Source organism: Canis aureus, chromosome 29 (genome assembly GCF_053574225.1).
Source record: "Canis aureus isolate CA01 chromosome 29, VMU_Caureus_v.1.0, whole genome shotgun sequence".
Classification (NCBI taxonomy): domain Eukaryota; kingdom Metazoa; phylum Chordata; class Mammalia; order Carnivora; family Canidae; genus Canis; species Canis aureus.
In genome coordinates this window covers 41202720-41226531 of record NC_135639.1, presented here as the reverse complement: position 1 = coordinate 41226531, position 23812 = coordinate 41202720, and the positions used below count along the sequence as shown (strand labels likewise).

The window sequence follows — 23812 nt, the reverse complement described above, 5'->3', positions numbered from 1 at the left end:
AGATTTCAGGTTGTACTACAAAGCTGTGGTCATCAAGACAGTGTGGTACTGGCACAAAAACTGACACATAGATCAGTGGAACAGAATAGAGAATCCATCAGTGGACCTTCAACTTTATGGTCAACTAATATTCGACAAAGGAGGAAAGACTATCCACTGGAAAAAAAAGACAGTCTCTTCAATAAATGGTGCGGGGAAAATTGGACATCCACATGCAGAAGAATGAAACTAGACCACTCTCTTGCACCAGACACAAATATAAACTCAAAATGGATGAAAGATCTAAATGTGAGACAATATTCCATCAAAATCTTAGAGGAGAACACAGACAACACCCTTTTTGAACTCGGCCACAGTAACTTCTTGCAAGATACATCCACAAAAACAAAAGAAACAAAAGAAAAAATGAACTATTGTGACTTCATCCAGATAAGAAGCTTTTGCACAGCAAAGGATACTCCACAAAACTAAAAGACAACCTACAGAATGGGAGAAGATATTTGCAAATGACGTATCAGATAAAGGGCTAGTATCCAAGATCTATAAAGAACTTCTTAAACTCAACAGCAAAGAAACAAACAATCCAATCACGAAATGGGCAAAAGACATGAACAGAAATCTCACAGAGGAAGACAGAGACATGGCCAACAAGCACATGAGAAAATGCTCCGCATCACTTGCCACCAGGGAAATACAAATCAAAACCATAATGAGATAGCACCTCACCCTAGTGAGAATGAGGAAAATTAACAAGGGAGGAAACAACAAATGTTGGAGAGGATGTGGAGAAAGGGGAACCCTCTTGCACTGTTGGTGGGAATGTGAACTGGTGCAGCCACTCTGGAAAACTGTGTGGAGGTTCCTCAAAGAGTTAAAAATAGATCTGCCCTATGACCCAGCAATTGCACTGCTGGGGATTTACCCCAAAGATATAGATGCAATGAAACACTGGGACACCTGCACCCCGATGTTTCTAGCAGTAATGTCCACAATAGCCAAACTGTGGAAGGAGCCTCAGTGTCCATCGAAAGATGAATGGATAAAGAAGATGTGGTCTATATATACAATGGAATATTCCTCAGCCATTAGAAACGACAAATACCCACCATTTGCTTCGACGTGGATGGAACTGGAGGGTATTATGCTGAGTGAAATAAGTCAATCAGAGAAGGACAAATATTATATGGTCTCATTCATTTGGGAAATATAAAAATTACTGAAAGGGAATAGAGGGAAAGGAGAGAAAATGAGTGAAAATATCAGTGAGGGTGACAAAAACATGAGAGACACCTAACCGTGGGAAATGAACAAGGTGTAGTGGAAGGGGAGGTGGGTGGGGGTTGGGGTGATTGGGTGATGGGCACTGAGCGGGGGCACTTGGCAGGATGAGCACTGGGTGTTATGCTAAATGTTGGCAAATTGAACTCCAAAAAAAAAAAATTAAACAAAGTTACTCTTCTAAAACAAAACTTTAAAGCGTATCAAAATTCATCCTGGATAGATCAAGCCATAAAGTGTAGGAGAGAAAAGCAAACAATAAAATGCTTTTAGTTCTAGAAGGGAGTCAAGTATGGTTTTAAAAAGGATCTACTCAAGACAGTCTATGAAGGTGTTCACTTTGACATGAATTGTCCTTCAAGTACAAAATCATTCTGATCAGAGAAAAGTATCAACAGTGGGACTGAGACCTGAGCAGTACTCTAAGAATCAGAGACTGCCAGCCAGAAATGTGATGGTAGTTGGTTTCAATGCAGCCAACTTACATGTCACAGAGGAATGCATAGATTCCTAACCACAGTATTGTTTTTCAAAGCAAGCAACATGACTGTTAGCCTTGGGTGGAGACAGTAGCCATACTGAAAAGCAGGGCAAGCATTGTCTGTTCTTGGTACTTACTTTAGTAATGCTGAAACTTAGAGAATGTGAATCTGAGGACAGCAACACTATAGCAGCCCCAAAGCTCCAGTAGATAAGGGAAAAAATGGAAGCCACCCCCATGATGAAAAGGCATTTCTCTTTTTGTGCTCTAATGCTAGCAGTTATCTCCCAAGGAAGGAGACACATGTCAAGGTGGGAATGTTTGCCCCATATTTTTCCCAACCCTCTACCTTTCTAGAGTTTGGAGAATTGCACCATGCTGTCCCTATCAACTAAAAATTCCATCAATCACTATATCTAAAGGTGCTTCAAATTTTATATGAAATTTATTTTGTATCTCTATTAGCAGCACAAAATGAAATAGATTCCAAAATAAGTAAAATTTCCAGAATAGTACCAAACATGTTTTCTTTAGAGTTGTAAAGAGTAACATTCTTTCAAACCACTATTTTGGAGGTCTTCAACATCAGAGTGACAGAGAAAATTACTGTGCTGAGAAGAAAAAATAGACACCTGTGCCTTAGAGCTTACTCCATGATTACATAATAGCCACAATCAATTAGCAGAAATCCCTCTTTTAGTTTTACCTTATGAGTCACTGATCTAGGTGTCTTTTTCTGACTTGATGAAGGCAAAGTCTCCCTGGAAATCACATCTTTCGATTTATAGTCATCTCCCTCATCTTCTCCTGAACAAAGAGAAGGGAAGAATTGATCAAATGCAAAGGGCTACACAGAGAAAGGTTGTGCCTTAATGAGAAAACCCAAGCTACACAAGAGGAATGTTCATCTACTTTTCCCATTGTACAGTCATCTCATCCTTATCTCCTAAATTAACCACTTTTCTCCCTGATTTAAAAAAAATAACATAGCAAACATGATCCTACTTCTAGGACCATCCTCAGAAAGTTAATTTTTGAGCAGTCTCTTTGTTCCTACTTCTGTATTACTCTTCAGGTAAATCCTAAATATACACATCTTCCAGAACCCTTGAATTGGGTGTCACAGAAGATAATTCTTCTGTATTTCAGGGTCTACTTCTTGGATAAAGAACAGTGTGTTACACAGTCTCACTTTAACCTCTTGAATTATTAATAATAAATAAATTAGCAGTATGTTAATGTATACAGAGAGTCATTTCAGGCTTTATTGAAGAATATAATATGAATTCTCCCTAGGAAAGTCATTGTTGGTTTTATTATACAATCTTGCTAATAGCCCTGTTACTTTCACTGCACAGAATATATTTTTTTAGGATTTTATTTATTTATTCATGAGAGACACAGAGACAGAGAGAGAGAGGCAGAGACACAGGCAGACCGAGAAGCAGGCTCCATGGAGGGACCCTGATGTGGGACTCAATCCCGGGTCTCCAAGATCATGCCCTGGGTTGATGGCAGGTGCTAAACCACTGAACCACCCAGGGATACCTGCACAGAATATTTCAGATAGAAGTTAAAGGAGATATTTTTCTCTTATCTTAGAATTGAGCATTCAGAGTACTATTTCCTATATCATGGTAGCCCTAAATATTATGAATTAGAAATTCTGTGACATGGCATATTACAAAATCAACAATATAAAATATAGTAAAAAATATAGTAAGTAAATACTTTGGAAACAAAAAAGTTTATTCATGAATGTGTTTAAAAGGAAATCAAACAGAAATTGTGAACTATTATAACATGAATTAATTTTATATGTGGGATCCCTGGGTGGTGCAGCGGTTTGGCGCCTGCCTTTGGCCCAGGGCACGATCCTGGAGACCCGGGATCGAATCCCATGTCGGGCTCCCGGTGCATGGAGCCTGCTTCTCCCTCTGCCTATGTCTCTGCCTCTCTCTCTCTGTGACTATCATAAAAAAAATTTATATGTACTTATGAAATATCAATGAAAAAGCAACATATCAAAACTAACATGAAAGCTAAAGCAGTGTCTTAAGTGGGAATGTATAGTTTTAACTACATTTGTAGCAAAAGCAGGAAAAAAGGACAAAAGTGAGTTTTATATTCAATCATAAAGGCTAAGTAAAATTGAGAAAACCCCCAGTAGAGAGTAAAACATCATAAAGAAACATAGTAAATAGAAAATAATCTAAAACAATAAATCAACAAAATCAAAGACTAGTTCTTTGAAAAAGGACTTAAAAATATGCAAACCTCCTTTACTACTCAATTTAATTAACATTAAGAAAGAAAAAGAGCACAGCCACAGATCCAACTATCATTTTTAGATGTAAGTACCTTTCGACAAATTTGATGTAATGGAAACTTTTACATAGAATTATAAATCATCAAAATCTACCCAAGAATATGTAGAAAGCATAAATAGTATAATAAGCATTTAAAAAGTTAAACCAGGGATGCCTGGGTGGCTCGCAGTGAAGCATCTGCCTTCAGCTCAGGGTGTGAGTCCCTGGGATTGAGTCCCACATCAGGCTCCCCGCATGGAGCCTGCTTCTCCCTCTGCCTATGTCTGTGTCTCTCTCTATGTGTCTCTCATGAATAAATAAAATCTTTTTTAAAAATAAAAATTAATTTAAATATCAGAAAGGGAGACAGAACATGAAAGACTCCTAACTCTGGGAAATGAACTAGGGGTGCTGAAAGGGGAGGTGGGTGGGGGATGGGGGGACTGGGTGGTGGGCACTGAAAGGGCACTTGATGGGATGAGCACTGGGTGTTATTCTGTATGTTGACAAATTGAACACCAGTAAAAAATAAATTTATTTTAAAAATAAATTTAAAAAAATAAAAATAAAAAGTTAAACCAATAATTAAAAATCTCATTCCCAAGGGGTAGTAGACATCTGGGCCCAAAGAGCCTTCCAGATGAGATTTTATCAAACTTTTAATCAACAAAATCTCTTTCTTATACAAACTACTTTAGAGAATTTTTTAAATGTAAAGTTATCTCATTTATACTAAAAGTTTAGCAAAATCATTACATAAAAACAAAACATGTATGATACAAGAAAAATTATAAGCCAAACAAAAATGTACTTCGATGTAAAAATCCTAAGTACAATATTACTAAATGGTGCAATGAAAGAAATGTGTAGACTAGTTTAGATTTATCAAAAGAATTCAACTTATGCTCAGTATTATAAAACTTTATCAGTGTAAATTGTTATATAATAAATGTCAACTAAAGGTCAGAAATCATATTTTCATCTGAACATGTAAGAAAAACCATTTGAAAAATTCAATATCCTTTCAAGGTAGAAATAAAAGAGAACTTCTTTAACTTATAGAAAAGGTCATCTTTTCAAAATATTAAGCCAACATTAAACTTAATGGTAAAACTTTAAACACATCCTCATTTATTAAGAAAAACATAAAAATGCCTGCTACTCTATCCTTATTTAACGTTGTATAATACACAGGGCCCAAGGAATAAAACAAAAGAAGAAAGAAAAAAAACCTTAAGGACTGGAAACAAAGCAAGTAAATCATATTTGCAAATACTCTAATTGTCTTACACAGAAAATTAAAGAGACTCTATGTCAAACTACTAGAAATTATAAGAAAGTTTCACAGGATAGCTGACACAATAAATGAGAAACATTCCATCAACCAACAATAACCAGCTAGACATTGCAATAAAAGAAAATACATCATTTACAATAGAAATAAAATATAAGGTATCTAAAAATAAACCAAGTATATATAGTAAAAATTGCAAATTTTTTATTTAAATTTATTTTTTACTGGTGTTCAATTTGCCAACATATAGAATGACACCCAGTGCTCATCCCATCAAGTGCCCACCTCAGTGCCCATCACCCAGTCACCCCCACCCCCCGCCCACCTCTCCTTCCATCCCCCTAGTTCATTTCTCAGAGTTAGGAGTCTTTCATGTTCTGTCTCCCTTTCTGATATCTCCCACTGATTTTTTCTCCTTTCCTCTTTATTCCCTTTCACTATTTTTTATATTCCCCAAATGAACAAGACCATATAATGTTTGTCCTTCTCCGATTGACTTATTTCACTCAGCATAATATCCTCCAGTTCCATCCATGTCAAAGCAAATGATGAGTGTCGTTTTTAATGGCTGAGTAATATTCCATTGTATACATAGACCACATCTTCTTTACCCATTCATCTTTTGATGGACACCAAAAATCTTACTGAAGTTTACAAAAAATAGAATAACTAAAGAACCCATATTTATATAGGAGAGAACTAAGTATCATAATAATGGTAAATAGCCACTTATTAATCTACAGATTCAATGCAAATCCAATCAAAATTCAAATAGGATGTGTGTGTGTGTGTGTATGTATGTGTGTGTGCATGTAGACAAACTAGAGAATACAAGTCCAAGAGCAGCAAGGACAGCCTGGACAAGGAAACCAGATCAGGGCATTTGTCCTATCAGATATCAATATTCATTATAAGCTAAAGTAATCAATAGTGTGAATTGGTATAGGAATAGAAAAATAGTTGGAGAAAGGAGAACAGGGATTCAAAAACAAGCTTAAGTACATATGAGTATTTACTATTAGATAGTGGTGCCATTGCAGGTCAGTAGGGAAAACACTAAAATAAAGGGGGTTGGGATAACTGGCTTCCCTACCAGGAAAAAAAAAAAGATTATGTCAGAGCATGATAAGATCAAAGATCAAAGTATACAAAATAAATAAATAAATAAAAGATGCTATTTTTATTCTCTCCGGGTAGGAATGTATTTTTTAATTATATAAGCACAACTTATAGAAGAAAATTTTGATAAATTTGAATATTCAATTAAAAGATACTGTCAATAGGGGTGCCTGGCTGGTTCATTTGGAGAAGCATGAGACTTGATCTCAGGATTGTCCTTTTGAGCCCCAGGTTGATTACAGAGATTAGAGTTTAAAGCATTCACCAGGAAGAAGTGATAAGCATCTAGGATACATAGAGAATTTTTGAAATTCAGTAAGACAAGCCAATAGAAAAAAAATGAGTCAAGTATATTAAACGAGCTGATATTCTTAGTTGGAAATAAGAACAACCAATTACTGCTGATTTGAGATTAAATAAAATTTATTGCATATTCTCTGGGAAATTCCTCTAACCACCAAAGGAGCTGAGCAAAAAGACATGGGTCTCCTGAATGCTGAGGGTGCACATCAAACACTCCTGATACTGAATGCTAAAGCTATACCATACCCTCCCGTAATCCTTGACATTAAATATTACTGCCACTATTGCTTCACACCAAGATTCAAAGAACAGGGAATTCTACAAACTTAAAAGGGAGCTTCATATGCTAGGGAAGCAAATTAAAAGAAAAAATATCTGTAAGAATTATAAACAAGCAACTCACAAAGAGGAAAACTTAACAGGCCAATAAATGTATTAAAAAAAAATCCAGTCTCACCTAATAAACAAATTAAAATTAAAATAACCCACCATCGACTTTCACTTCTGCCTCTGAGGAATTTATCATTGCAGGACTTAATCACAACCAGAAAATAGGACAAAAGACATTGAAATAGCAATTTTCAGACATTGCCCAACAAACTATGATCTCAGAGAATAAAGAAACAAGTGAGGTGAGCCTTACTTAGTTAAGTTGGTATTTGCCAGAGGTGTTAAAACTTCAAGGAGTTTCCATGTCACAGCTCAGGGAGAAAATTGAAAAAGTCCAGTGACCTCACTGAGTTGAAGAGAAAGAGATCAAAGTTCAGAGATGCTGAGTTAAGTAGAATTTGCAGCACAGAATATCAAGAGAGGAAGTAGCTGTACAGAACAAGAGAATCTGATTATCTGCAAAGAAATCCTCTCTTATCCTTTATTGGGAGTCTGCTTATATGGAGGACAATTCCTGACATGTTGGAAAATCATTGGAAAGTAGAAGAGATTAGTAAAGGCTAGAAAAGTTTGTGTTCTTACAAGCCAGAATGAGGAAATCTCAAAATACATGGGGCACTGGGGAGAGTTCACAGAAGAGACACTTCTTCAGTAGCAAAACTAAATTATCCCCAGGATAAAGGCTACCCTGTATCACCTTTAAAAAGCTTAATAGCAAGCCTTAAAAAGAATCAAGTTCAATTTGAACTTTAAGTAATATAACTGCAAGGCAGAAAATACCAAACACTTTCTTAAAGGAATTAAAAAAAATCCGGCACCCCAAAATAATTTAATTCGCAATATCCAACATCTAGTAAACAATTAATAGGCATGCACAGAAGCAAGAAAATATGTCCTATGACCAGAAAAGTCAGTCAATAGAAATAATAAGCTCCATGCAGGGAGCCCGACATGGGACTCGATCCCGGGTCTCCAGGATTGCGCCCTGGGCTGAAGGCGGTGATAAACCGCTGAGCCACTCAGGCTGCCCCATGTGATTACTTTTCAATCTGTTAAAAAGAACTATCCAGGGGCCAGAAATAATGATACTACAGTAGAAACAAACAGGTCCAGTGTCCAGATCTTGGTTCCTAAATATCATTTTCCAAGAAAAGAAAACAAATCTCTTTCAAGAAATGGCTGAATCTAGAGCCAGACCAGGGGAAAATGCAAGGTAAGCCTGCAATATCTTGTAATGCAATGAAGTAGTGAAGTGCTCAAAAAACTGAAGGATGGGATATGTGAAAGGATGGGATATATGACACAGGAGTCAACCTGAAAGACCTTCCAAGGGCCAGAGCCAGAACAATTTGAACAACAAAATAAATAACAACTATATTATAATGAAGTATAAAAAATATAAACAAGTCCATACTCATAAAAATGATCAAATAAATAAGTGGGGGAGAAGAGAATAATACAGAATAATCCCCCAGAATGTACATATACTCCCTTCTCCAACAGGTAGAGCTTAATTCTTGCTCCCTTTCCCACCTAGGAGGGCAGGCTACATGTAGTGATTCATTTTTAAAGAGTGAGACAAGGGAAGTACAGTAACTTTACAGCAGAGACAACACCTCTGGCAAATACCACCTTAACTAAATGACTAGCCTAAACGACTAGCCTAAACAGTATCAGTTGTTTCACGTGGATGTCATGTGCCTCCTGATATGATGCGACAAGAAGGGCACTTCACTTTTGTGGTAGTCCCCCCCCAAACCCATAACTCCAGTGTAATCATTAAAAAAAAATCAGGCAACTGTAAGTTGGGGGACATTCTACAGGATACCTGATCATGACTTAGCCTGTCAAGGTCACAAAAAACAAAGACAAAGAAATCATCACAGACCAGAAAAAAACTGGGGAGACATACCAACTAAATGCAATGTGATATCCTGCATTGGATCCTGAAACAGAAGAGAACACGAATGGCGATAAAATGCTGAAATTCAAATAAAGCCTGGGATTTAGTTAGTATTCATATACCAAGGCTAGTTTAAGGCCAGATATTGACAAATGTACCCTGGTAATATAAGATTCTAACAAGAGGGGAAACTAGGCGAGGGGTACTGCAGATGTTCTATAATATCTTCACAATTTATCTATAAATCAAAAATTATTCTAAAATAGTTTTTATGCCACCAAACTTAACAATTTAGGGAAATAAATTTCTTCAAAGACACAAATTATTTTTAAAACTTTGGACACGTGCATTTTAATAGAACATAGTCCCTCTCTTCCACTGTTCTTGTCTTTAATAGTATGCTCCTTATTTCAGTTTGCTCTCAGGTCTCTTCATAATTAAATTCAGATTATTCATTCTCAACTGAGATACTGAGAAAGTATTTCACATCTGAAAGCTTACACTGCCCATTTTTCCCTCATTTGTGACATTAATTTTGACTGATTAAAGTCCAATTTTTATCCTATAAACGTTTTTATTTTATCCTAATTTGCAATTAATGCACAATCTATACGGAGACACTTTGTGACCACACACATCCAGCTCTTTATTGAAATTTTCACCTAGATTTAGCATACATTGTCACTTTCAGCCTGACTCAGTCTTTGGGATAGGTACAAAATGATAATTTTCCAATCTTAGCACTCCCTCCACTTTTTTTTTATTGTGGCAGAAAACACATACAATTTACGATAATAACCATTTTTAAGTATACAGTTCAGTGGTGTTAATTACATGCATATTATTGTGAAACAGATTTCCAGAACTTTTCCATCTTGCAAATCTAAAACTTAATACCCATTAAACAACTACTTCATTTTTCCTGCTCCCCCCAGCACCTGGTAACCACCATTCATTCTACTTTCTGTTCTATGAATTTGAACATTTTAAATACCTCACATAAATGGAATCATACAGTATCCATCTTTTTGTGACTGGCTTATTTTATTTAGCAATAATATCCTCAAGGCCTATCCATGTTGCAGCATGTGACAGGATTTTTTCTTTTTCATGGTCGAGTAATAAAACATGTGAAAATACCACATATTGTTTATCTCTTAAGCTACTGCTCAATTCCCAGTTTTACTCTAGTAAAATTGTTTTTCAAAGATTTTATTTATTTAATCACTTTTTTGTATATTTTTATTTTTTAAACTTTTTTGTATATTTTTATTGGAGTTTGATTTGCCAAAATACTATAACACCCACTACTCATCCTGTCAAGTGCCCCCGTCAGTGCCCATCACCCAGTCACCCCATCTCCCCACCTGCCTCTCTTTCCACTACGCCTTGTTCATTTCCCAGAGTTAAAACTCTCACATGTTATGTCACCCTCTCTGATTTTTCCCACTCATTTTCTCTCCTTTCCCCTTTAAAACTTTTCACTATATTTTATATTCCCCGAATAAATGAAACCATATATTGTTTGTCCTTCTCTGATTGACTTACTTCACTCAGCATAATACCCTCCAGTTCTATCCATGTGGAGGCAAATGGTGGGTATTTGTCGTTTCTAATGGCTGAGTAATATTCCATTGTATATAAAAACCACATCTTCTTTATCCATTCGTCTTTCGATGGACATCAAGGCTCCTTCCACAGTTTGGCTATTGTGGACATTGCTGCTATAAACATTGGGGCGCAAGTGTCTGTTTTTACTGCATCTGTATCTTTGGGGTGAATCCTCAGCGGTACAATTGATGCAGAGCATTTTTTATGTGCTTGTTGGCCATGTCTATGTCTTCTTTGGTGAAATGTCTGTTCATATCTTTTGCCATTTCATGATTGGATTGTTTGTTTCTTTGCTGTGGAGTTTCATATGATCTTTATAGATCTTGGATACTGGCCCTTTATCTGATATGTCATTTGCAAATAACTTCTCCCATTCTGTAGGTTGTCTTTTAGTTTTGTTGACTGTTTCTTCCACTGTGCAGAAGATTTTTATCTTGATTAAGTCCCAGCAGTTTCATTTTTGCTTTTGTTTCCCTTGACTTCATAGCTGTATCTTGCAAGAAGTTGCTGTGGCCAAGTTGAAAGAGGGTGTTGCCTGTGTTCTCCTCTAGGATTTTCTTAACTAAATTTATTTTTTATTGGTGTTCAAATTGTCAACATAAAGAATAACACCCAGTGCTCATCTCGTCAACTGCCCACCTTAGTGCCCACCACCCAGTCACCCCCACGCCCCGCCCACCTCCCGTTCCACCGCCCTAGTTCGTTTCCCAGAGTTAGGAGTCTTTCATGTTCTGCTCCCCCTTTATGATATTTCCCACTTTTTTCTCCTTTCCCCTTTATTCCCTTTCACTATTTTTTATATTCCCCAAATGAATGAGAACATATAATGTTTGTCCTTCTCTGATTGACTTATTTCACTCAGCATAATATCCTCCAGTTCCATCCATGTCAAAGCAAATGGTGAGTATTTGTTGTTTCTAATGGCTGAGTAATATTCCATTGTATACATAAACCACATCTTCTTTATCCATTCATCTCTCGATGGACACTGAGGCTCCTTCCATAGTTTGGCTATTGTGGACATTGTTGCTAGAAACATTGGAGTGCAGGTGTCCCAGAGTTTCACTGCATCTGTTTCTTTGGGGTAAATCCCCAGCAGTGCCATTGCTGGGTCATAGGGAAGATCTATTTTTAACTCTTTGAGGAACCTCCACACAGTTTTCCAGAGTGGCTGCACCAGTTCACATTCCCACCAACAGTGTAAGAGGGTTCCCTTTTCTCCACATCCCCTCCAACATCTGTGGTTTCCTGCCTTGTTAATTTTCCCCATTCTCACTGATGTGACATGGTATCTCACTGTGGTTTTGATTTGTATTTCCCTGGTGGCAAGTGATGCGGAGCATTTTCTCATGTGCTTGTTGGCCATGTCTATGTCTTCCTCTGTGAGATTTCTGTTCATGTCTTTTGCCCATTTCATGATTGGATTGTTTGTTTCTTTGCTGTTGAGTTTAAGAAGTTCTTTATAGATCTTGGAAACTAGCCCTTTATCTGATATGTCATTTGCAAATATCTTCTCCCATTCTGTAGGTTGTCTTTTAGTTTTGTTGACAGTATCCTTTGCTGTGCAAAAGCTTCTTATCTTGATGAAGACCCAATAGTTCATTTTTGCTTTTGTTTCTTTTGCCTTCGTGGATGTATCTTGCAAGAAGTTACTGTGGCCGAGTTCAAAAAGGGTGTTGTCTGTGTTCTCCTCTAGGATTTTGGTGGAATCTTGTCTCACATTTAGATCTTTCATCCATTTTGAGTTTATATTTGTGTCTGGTGCAAGAGAGTGGTCTAGTTTCATTCTTCTGCATGTGGCTTTCCAATTTTCCCAGCTCCATTTATTGAAGACACTTTCCCTTTTCCAATGGATAGTCTTTCCTGCTTTGTCAAAAATTACTTGACCATAGAGTTGAGGGGCCATTTCTGGATTCTCTATTCTGTTCCATTGATCTATGTGTCTGTTTTTGTGCCAGTACCATACTGTCTTGATGATTACAGCCTTGTAGTACAACCTGAAATCTGGCATTGTGATGCCCCCAGCTCTGTTATTCTTTTTCAATATTCCCTTGGTTATTCGGGGTCTTTTCTGATTCCACACAAATCTTGAGATGATTTGTTCCAACTCTGAAGAAACTCCATGGCATTTTGATAGGTATTGCGTTAAATGTGTAAATTACCCTGGGTAACATTGACATTTTCACAATATTAATTCTTCCAATCCATAAGCATGGAATATTTTTTTCATATCTTTGTGTCTTCCCCATTTCTTTCAGAAGTGTTCTGTAATTTTTAGGGTATAGATCCTTTACCTCTTGGTTAGGTTTATTCCTGGGTATCTTATGCTTTCGGGTGCAATTGTAAGTGGGAATGACTCCTTAATTTCTCTTTCTTCAGTCTCAATGTTAGTGTATAGAAATGCTACTGATTTCTGGGCATTGATTTTGTATCCTGCCACACTGCCGAATTGCTGTATGAGTTCTTGCAATCTTGAGGTGTTTATCCCAAAGACTGTAGTAAGAGATGAAGAGGGACACTATATCATACTTAAAGGGTCTATCCAACAGGATGACCTAACAGTCATGAATATTTATGCCCCTAATGTGGGAGCTACCAAATATATCAATCAACTAATAACCAAAGTTAAGACATACTTAAATAATAATACACTTATACTTGGTGACTTGAACACAGCGCTTTCTATAATCGACAGATCTTCTAAGCACAACATTTCCAAAGAAACAAGAGCTTTAAATGATACACTGGACCAGATGGATTTCACAGATATTTACAGAACTTTACATCCAACTCAACTGGATACACGTTCTTCTCAGGTGCACATGGAACTTTCTCCAGAATAGACCACACACTGGGTCACAAATCAGGTCTTAATTGATACCAAATGATTGGGATTGTCCCCTGCATATTTTCAGACCATAATGCTTTGAAACTAGAACTCAATCACAAGAGGAAATTTAGAAAAATTCAAACACATGGAGGTTAAAGACCATCCTGCTAAAAGATGAAAGAGTCAATCAGGAAATTAGAGAAGAATTAAAAAGATTCATGGAAACTAATGAGAATGAAGATACAAATGTTCAAAACTTTGGGATACAGCAAAAGCAGTCCTGAGAGGGAAATAAATTGCAATACAAGCATCCCTGAAAGAACTGGAAAAAATCAATTACAAAAGCTAACCTTGCACCTAAAGGTACCGGAGAAAGAATGGCAAATAAAACCTACACCAAGCAGAAAAAGAGAGTTAATAAAGATTCGAGCAGAACTCAATGAAATGGAGACCAGAAGAACTGTGAAACAGATCAACAAAAGCAGGAGTTGGTTCTTTGACAGAATTAATATAGATAAACCATTAGTCAGCCTTGTTAAAAAGAAGAGAGAAAAGACTCTAAAAAATTCATGAATGAGACAGGAGAGATCACCACCAATACTAAGGAAATACAAACGATTTTAAAAACTTATTATGAGCAGCTATATGCCAATAAATTAGGCAATCTAGAAGAAATGGATGCATTTCCAGAAAACCACAAACTACCAAAACTGGAACAGGAAGAAATAGAAAACCTGAACAGGACGATAACCAGGGAGGAACTTGAAGCAGTCATCAAAAACCTCCCAAGAGGGGAGGAGGAGCAAGATGGCGGAGGAGTGGGGTCCCCAAGTCACCTGTCCCCACCAAATTACTTAGATAATCTTCAAATCATCCTGAAAATCTATGAAATCGGCCTGAGATTTAAAGAGAGAACAGCTGGAATGCTACAGTGAGAAGAGTTAGCGCTTCTATCAAGGTAGGAAGACGGGGAAAAAGAACTGAAGAAACAAAAGGCCTCCAAGGGGGAGGGGCCCCGCGAGGAGCCGGGCTGAGGCCGGGGCGAGTGTCCCCAGGACAGGAGAGCCCCGTCCCGGAGACGCAGGAGCTGCACCGACCTTCCCGGGCGGAAAGGGGCTCGCGGGGAGTTGGAGCAGGACCCAGGAGGGCGGGGATGCCCTCGGGCTCCCGGGGACACTAACAGACACCTGCGCCCCGGGAGAGTGCGCCGAGCTCCCTAAGGGCTGCAGCGCGCACGGCGGGACTCGGAGCAGCTCGTGGGGGCTCGGGGGCGGCTCCGCGGAGGGGGCTGCGGGGCGGGAGCGCGAATCCAACAGCGCAGGCCCCGGAGCACAGGGCGCCGGGACACAGCCCAGGATCCGGCCTCCCCCGGGACAGGCAGAGGCTGGGAGGGCCCAGGACAGCGAGGACGCTCCTGCCCCGAGCTGAGCAGATCAGCGGCCCCGCCCTGGAGCCTCCAGGCCCTGCAGACCGAGAGCCCCGGAGTTACTGCGGGGGCTGACTCCAGGGCTCCAGAGCTGGCCCCGCCACTGCGGTTGTTCCTCCTGGGGCCTCACGGGGTAAACAACCCCCACTGAGCCTCACAGTGGCCTCACAGGATAAACAGCTTAAATATCTTTCGCTGAGCAACTCCCCCAATTGCTAATACCTGAAAATCAGCACAGCAGGCCCCTCCCCCAGAAGACCAGCTAGACGGACAAGTTCCAGCGGAAGTCAAGGGACTTAAAGTATCCAGAATCAGAAGATACTCCCCCGTGGTTTTTTTTTTTTTTTCTATTTGATTTCTGATTGCTTCCCCCACCTTTTTTTCCCTTTATTTCTTTTTCTTTCTCTTTTTCTTCTCTTTTTTTCCTTTTTTCTTCCTTTTTTCCTTTTTCTTTTTCTCTTTTCTTTCCTTCTTTCTCTCCTCTCTTTCTCCTTTTCCCAATACAACTTGTTTTTGGCCTCTCTGCCCTGAGCAAAATGACTAGAAGGAAAACCTCACCTCAAAAGAAAGAATCAGAAACAGTCCTCTCTCCCACAGAGTTACAAAATCTAGATTACAATTCAATGTCAGAAAGCCAATTCAGAAGCACTATTATACAGCTACTGGTGGCTCTAGGAAAAAAGCATAAAGGACTCAAGAGACTTCAAGACTGCAGAATTTAGATCCAATCAGGCAGAAATTAAAATTCAACTGAATGAGATGCAATCCAAACTAGAAGTCCTAACGATGAGAGTTAACGAGGTGGAAGAACGAGTGAGTGACATAGAAGACAAGTTGATGGCAAAGAGGGAAACTGAGGAAAAAAGACACAGACAATTAAAAGACCATGAAGACACATTAAGGGAAATAAACAACAGCCTGAGGAAGAAAAACCTACGTCTAATTGGAGTTCCCGAGGGCGCCGAAAGGGACAGAAGGCCAGAATATGTATTTGAACAAATCCTAGCTGAAAACTTTCCTAATCTGGGAAGGGAAACAGGCATTCAGATCCAGGAAATAGATCCTCCCCTAAAATCAATAAAAACCGTTCAACACCTCGACATTTAATAGTGAAGCTTGCAAATTCCAAAGATAAAGAGAAGATCCTTAAAGCAGCAAGAGACAAATCCCTGACCTTTATGGGGAGAAGTATTAGGGTAACAGCAGACCTCTCCACAGAGACCTGGCAGGCCAGAAAGGGCTGGCAGGATATATTCAGGGTCCTCCATGAGAAGAACATGCAACCAAGAATACTTTATCCAGCAAGGCTCTCATTCAAAATGGAAGGAGAGAAAAAGAGCTTCCAAGACAGACAGGAACTGAAAGAATATGTGACCACCAACCAGCTCTGCAAGAAATTTTAAGGGGGACTCTTAAAATTCCCCTTTAAGAAGAAGTTCAGTGGAACAATCCACAAAAACAAGGACTGAATAGATATCATGATGACACTAAACTCATATCTGTCGATAGTAACTCTGAACGTGAATGGTCTTAATGACCCCATCAAAAGGCGCAGGGTTTCAGAAGGATAAAAAAGCAGGACCCATCTATTTGCTGTCTACAAGAGACTCATTTTAGACAGAAGGACACCTACAACCTGAAAATAAAAGGTTGGAGGACCATTTACCATTCAAATGATCCTCAAAAGAAAGCAGGGGTAGCCATCCTTATATCAGATAAACTAAAATTTACCCCGAAGACTGTAGTGAGAGATGAAGAGGGACACTATATCATACTTAAAGGATCTATCCAACAAGAGGACTTAACAATCCTGAATATATATGCCCCGAATGTGGGAGCAGCCAAATATTTAAACCAATTAATACCCAAAATGAAGAAATACTTAGATAATAATACAGTTATACTTGGTGACTTCAATCTAGTTCTTTCTACCCTCGATAGGTCTTCTAAGCACAACATCTCCAAAGAAACGAGAGCTTTAAATGATACACTGGACCAGATGGATTTCACAGATATCTACAGAACTTTACATCCAAACTCAACTGAATACACATTCTTCTCAAGTGCACATGGAACTTTCTCCAGAATCGACCACATACTGGGTCACAAATCAGGTCTGAACCGATACCAAAAGATTGGGATCGTCCCCTGTGTATTCTCAGACCATAATGCCTTGAAATTAGAACTAAATCACAACAAGAAGTTTGGAAGGACCTCAAACACATGGAGGTTAAGGACCATCCTGCTAAAAGATGAAAGGGTTAACCAGGAAATTAAGGAAGAATTAAAAAGATTCATGGAAACTAATGAGAATGAAGATACAACCATTCAAAATCTTTGGGGTGCAGCAAAAGCAGTCCTAAGGGGGAAATACATCGCAATACAAGCATCCATTCAAAAACTGGAAAGAACTCAAATACAAAAGCTAACCTTACACATAAAGGAGCTAGAGAAAAAATGGCATATGGACCCTACACACAGCAGAAGAAGACAGTTAATTAAGATTCGAGCAGAACTCAACGTAATCGAGATCAGAAGAACTGTGGAACAGATCAACAAAACCAGGAGTTGGTTCTTTGAAAGAATTAATAAGATAGATAAACCTTTAGCCAGTCTTATTAAAAAGAAGAGAGAGAAGACTCAAATTAGTAAAATCATGAATGAGAAAGGAGAGATCACTACCAACACCAAGGAAATACAAAAGATTTTAAAAACATATTATGAACAGCTATATGCCAATAAATTAGGCAATCTAGAAGAAATCAACGCATTCCTTGAAAGCCACAAACTACCAAAACTGGAACTGAAAGAAATAGAAAACCTGAACAGGCCAATAACCAGGGAGGAAACTGAAGCAGTCATCAAAAACCTCCCAAGACACAAGAGTCCAGGGCCAGATGGCTTCCCTGGGGAATTCTATCAAACGTTTAAAGAAGAAATCATACCTATTCTACTAAAGCTGTTTGGAAAGATAGAAAGAGATGGAGTATTCCAAATTCGTTCTATGAGGCCAGCATCACCTTAATTCCAAAACCAGACAAAGACCCCACCAAAAAGGAGAATTACAGACCAATATCCCTGATGAACATGGATGAAAAAATTCTCAACAAGATACTAGCCAATAGGATCCAACAGTACATTAAGATAATTATTCACCATGACCAAGTAGGATTTATCCCGGGGACACAAGGCTGGTTCAACACTCATAAAACAATCAGTGTGATTCATCATATCAGCAAGAGAAAAACCAAGAACCATATGATCCTCTCATTAGATGCAAAGAGAGGATTTGGCAAAATACAGCATCCATTCCTGATCAAAATTCTTCAGAGTGTAGGGATAGAGGGAACTTTCCTTGACATCTTAAAAGCCATCTACAAAAGGCCCACAGCAAATATCATTCTCAATGGGGAAGCACTGGGAGCCTTTCCCGTAAGATCAGGAACAAGACAGGGATGTCCACTCTCACCACTGCTATTCAACATAGTACTAGAAGTCCTAGCCTCAGGAATCAGACAACAAAAAGACATTAAAGGCATTCAAATTGGCAAAGAAGAAATCAAACTCTCCCTCTTCACCAATGACATGATAGTCTACCTAGGAAACCCAAAAGCCTCCACCCCAAGATTGCTAGAACTCATACAGCAATTTGGTAGCATGGCAGGATACAAAATCAATGCCCAGAAATCAGTGGCATTTCTATACACTAACAATGAGACTGAAGAAAGAGAAATTAAGGAGTCAATCCCATTTACAATTGCACCCAAAAGCATAAGATACCTAGGAATAAACCTCACCAAAGAGGTAAAGGATCTATACCCTAAAAACTATAGAACACTTCTGAAAGAAATTGAGGAAGACGCCAAGAGATGCAAAAATATTCCATGCTCATGGATTGGCAGAATTAATATTGTGAAAATGTCAATGTTACCCAGGGCAATTTACACTTTTAATGCAATCCCTATCAAAATACCATGGACTTTCTTCAGAGAGTTAGAACAAATTATTTTACGATTTGTGTGGAATCAGAAAAGACCCCGAATAGCCAGGGGAATTTTAAAAAAGAAAACCATATCTGGGGGCATCACAATGCCAGATTTCAGGTTGTACTACAAAGCTGTGGTCATCAAGACAGTGTGGTACTGGCACAGAAATAGACACATAGATCAATGGAACAGAATAGAGAACCCAGAAGTAGACCCTGAACTTTATGGTCAACTAATATTCGATAAAGGAGGAAAGACTATCCCCTGGAAGAAAGACAGTGTCTTCAATAAATGATGCTGGGAAAATTGGACATCCACGTGCAGAAGAATGAAACTAGACCACTCTCTTGCACCAGACACTAATATAAACTCAAAATGGATGAAAGGTCTAAATGTGAGACAAGATTCCATCAAAATCCTAGAGGAGAACACAGACAACACCCTTTTTGAACTCGGCCACAGTAACTTCTTGCAAGATACATCCACAAAGGCAAAAGAAACAAAAGCAAAAATGAACTATTGGGACCTCATCCAGATAAGAAGCTTTTGCACAGCAAAGGATACAGTCAACAAAACTCAAAGACAACCTACAGAATGGGAGAAGATATTTGCAAATGACATATCAGATAAAGGGCTAGTTTCCAAGATCTATAAAGAACTTCTTAAACTCAACAGCAAAGAAACAAACAATCCAATCATGAAATGGGCAAAAGACATGAACAGAAACCTCTCAGAGGAAGACATAGACATGGCCAACAAGCACATGAGAAAATGCTCCGCATCACTTGCCATCAGGGAAATACAAATCAAAACCACAATGAGATACCATGTCACACCATTGAGAATGAGGAAAATTAACAAGGCAGGGAATGACAAATGTTGGAGAGGATGTGGAGAAAAGGGAACCCTCTTACACTGTTGGTGGGAATGTGAACTGGTGCAGCCACTCTGGAAAACTGTGTGGAGGTTCCTCAAAGAGTTAAAAATAGACCTGCCCTATGACCCAGCAATTGCACTGTTGGGGATTTACCCCAAAGATACAGATGCAATGAAACACCGGGACACCTGCACCCCGATGTTTCTAGCAGCAGTGTTCACAATAGCCAAACTGTGGAAGGAGCCTCGGTGTCCATCGAAAGATGAATGGATAAAGAAGATGTGGTTTATGTATACAATGGAATATTCCTCAGCCATTAGAAACGACAAATACCCACCATTTGCTTCAACATGGATGGAAATGGAAGGTATTATGCTGAGTGAAGTAAGTCAATCAGAGAAGGACAAACATTATATGTTCTCATTCATTTGGGCAATATAAATAATAGGGAAAAGGAATATAAGGGAAGGGAGAAGAAATGTGTGGGAAATATCAGAAATGGAGACAGAATATAAAGACTCCTAACTCTGGGAAACGAACTAGGGGTGGTGGAAGGGAAGGAGGGCAGGGGGTGAGGGTGAATGGGTGACGGGCACTGAGGGGGGCACTTCACGGGATGAGCACTGGGTGTTATTCTGTATGTTGGTAAATTGAACACCAATAAAAAATAAATTTATTAAAAAAAAAAAGAAAAGAAACCTCCCAAGACAGAAAAGTCAGGGCCAGATCACTTCCCAGGGGAATTCTATTAAATATTTAAAGAAGAAACAATACCTCTTCTACTAAAGCTTTTCGGAAAGATAGAAAGAGATGGGATAGTTCCAAACTCGTTCTCTAAGGCAAGCATCACCTTACTTCCAAAACCAAAGATTCTACCAAAAAGGAGAATTATAGACCAATATCCCTGATGAACATGCATGCAAAAATTCTCAACGAGATACTAGCCAATAGGATCCAACAGTACATTAAGAATATTCACCATGACCAAGTGGGATTTATCCCTGTGATGCAAGGCTGGTTCAACACTCGTAAAGCATCATTGTGAGAGATCATATCAACAAGAGAAAAAAACAAGGACCATATGATCCTCTCAATAGATGCAGAGAAAGCATTGACAAAATATAGCATTCCTGATCAAAACTCTCAGAGTGTAGGGATAGAGGTAACATTCCTCAGCATCTTAAAAGCCATCTACGAAAAGCCCACAGCAACTATCATTTCAATTGGGAAACACTGAGAGCTTTTCCCCTAAGATCAGGAACCAGACAGGGATGTCCACTCTCACCACTGCTATTCAACATAGTACTGGAAGTCCTAGCCTCAGCAATCAGACAACAAAAATAAATAAAAGGCATTCAAATTGACAAAGAAGAAGTCAAACTCTACCTCTTCGCAGATGACATGATACTGTACATTGAACTCACTCTTAAATCTAGAAACTCGTGTCCTTCAGTCTGAGAATTGTTCTTCAGTAAGTAGCTACTCAATCACTTTTTTTTTTCTTTCCAGAATTCCTATTAGTTACATGCAGGCTTTTGTCGAGTCATCTTCTAATTTTATCTTTTTTTCTATCTCTTTATCCAACTTTCTTTTTAAAAATTATTTATTTATTCATGAGAGACAGAGAGAGAGAGAGGGAGGGAGGGAGAGAGATAGGCAGAGACACAGGCAGAGGGACAAGCAGGCTCCATGCAGGGAGCCTCAGTGGGACTTGATCCCAGGTCTCCAGTATTACACCCCAGGCTGGATGTGGTGCTAAACCGCTGAGCCACCAGGGCTGTCCTTTATCCCAGTTTCTGAAAAGTCTAACTTTATATTCAATTCTGATACTTATTTCTGCTAACAGTTGCTAAATTCCTCAGAGGTCTTTTTGCTTACTGAAGGGTCCTTGTTTTGACCACCCTGTTTACATTTCTTGGTGCAGTATTGTCTCTCACTTCTCTAAGAAAATTACAGTATTTACTTATTTGTTACCTGCACTCTCTCTGAATTCACTTTTTTCTCATTTATTTATTTTACTCAGCGGCTTTCCTTAGATATCTGGTGACCTTTGACTATTCATTTATGCATAACACTGCGACATTAAGAAGGCAATTAGAAGCTGTGTGTGTGGCTCTGTGGCTCTTTGACTACTAGTAAGTAGTCCTTGTTGTATGAAAATTCAGAGAGAGAGGGAGACACATACACATTGTCCTTTGAGAACTTCCCAAAGTCTGTAGCTCTTTTCTCGGGTGGTCAATTTCCCCCAGGGAGAAATCCCCTGATTTCCTGCCTGGGGAATAGAAACCTAACTGCCAGCCTTGCTGAGAGCTTAATGGAAGGAAAAAGGGCAGTTGAGGGGAAGGAGGGAGGAAGAGCCTTAACCTGTGTCAAGTACAGCCTTTTAACTACTTTCCCATTTTCAGTCTAGCTGCCCCACTCCCACTCCCAGCTCAGCCAGCCTCCCATCCAAAACAGCTCCTCCATCTTCACCTCCATAGAGTAAGCCTCCTGTGTGGTCTGTTGAGGGGAGAAGAGAACAGTATCTTGCTGCTCAGCCTAAGAGAAGAAACCTAGAGTGTCTAAAAAGTTCTAAGATAGGCCAAATAATTATCCTGTTTCACTCAGCACCTCCAATGCCTGAGCATTTCAGAGTTCTATGCAGAAATCTGACAGTTTCTAATTGGCAGTTTCTCCCACCCCACTTCTTCCTGGTAGTTGGGTTTCTTCTCTGCTCTGCTAAAAGCATTGCCCACCTCCTTTCCATTTTCCAAAATGCTTAGCCTTTTTCATCAGCTAATGTCTTCTCTTTTGTCAAGACGTTTTTGTAGGTTTACATCTTTTCTGTCCTTCATTACCTCTTCAATAGGATTTCTAGAGAGAGCATACACTGAAGCATGTGCTCAGTACTTTGCCTTCTTCAGTTCCTTTTCCAAATCTGCTGCAATTGCTATAGTACCTTTCTGATATCACTATTATAGGATTAGCATTTGTATTATAATTTACCTGCATACAAATTTCCACAGTATATTGTAATCTCCTTGGAGAGACCATGCTTTCTTTACTTCCCTACTTCTAACCCAGAATACAGTGCCCAGGCCAGAACATGTACTAGATAAATGTCCACAGAACAATGAATTTTGTTATCAATTGTCATTGTGTGATCCATTTTATCACATGTTTCTCTAGCAATAAGAGTACTTTTCCCAGGTTTGGACAAATACAAGGTGTTGGGCAATGTGGAAAGCTTTTCTGTTGGGATGGTGGGGGAATGCCCTTTCATCATGGATTCTTGATTACTTCAAAACTATGAAAATCCCTTGGCCAGAAGAAGAGTCCAAATCAGAATCAAAGAAGAAAAACAATAGGTCAGAACTGGAAAAGGTGTTTTAGGCATCAGTTCAAGGAATGAAATACGAAATAGAAAGCAGGAGTAAGTCATACAAGGCATATAAGGCCATAAATTAATGAGGCCCATGAAAAATGAAAAGACATCAGAGACCCATTTTTATGGGTGTTCATGTGTGGCTTAGGCACAGATGTGAATGTTTAAAAGAACCAGGATGGACAGAACATCCACTGTCCCAACCTACTCATTCCTAGATTCCCTAGCCTTGGGATAAAGCAAGGTGTCCCCTTTTTTGCCCAGTCTGAAATTCCGTCCCTAACAAAGTCTAAGCTTCAAGTTCCTATGCATTCCTTCGGTGCTCAGCCTTTTTCCTTGGCTCAGGCCCTGGGGCAGGCCTAGAGGAGGCTGTTTGTAGAGCATGTCCTGAAAGTGCTGGTGCATGGCAATATCCATGGGCACATGGGGATGGTCAGGAAAAATAAAAGACAGGGAGAATGTGAACAAATGAACTTATAGTAGTAGAGAGGTGGTAACCTTTATTACTTCAGTGATTCAGGAAGAATCCAGAATGTGGTTTCTTGAAGGGTAACATGATAGAGATTTCATGGGAGTTGAGCAAGTCTAGGTTGCTTGTGGGATTTTCCCAATGGTGACCATTGCTTATCAGCTGAGGCCTA

The 23812-nt window shown here is 39.0% G+C and overlaps 1 protein-coding gene across 24 annotated transcripts in view; it reads right to left on the bottom strand.

Annotated features, from left to right (window-relative positions):
• PTPN20 (protein tyrosine phosphatase non-receptor type 20) overlaps positions 1-23812 on the bottom strand; it is a 111578-nt gene that overhangs the window by 64406 nt on the left and 23360 nt on the right. For 7 of the 24 annotated variants that reach the window (XM_077878654.1, XM_077878653.1, XM_077878659.1 and 4 more), the window contains one exon: positions 2466-2566. The exons of 16 other annotated variants lie outside the window; for them this stretch is intronic. In XM_077878654.1, the coding sequence (XP_077734780.1) occupies positions 2466-2566 (101 nt within the window). Of the gene's footprint in view, positions 1-2465; positions 2567-23812 lie in introns of those variants that run through there. One more of the 24 variants, XM_077878665.1, reaches the window with a different exon arrangement.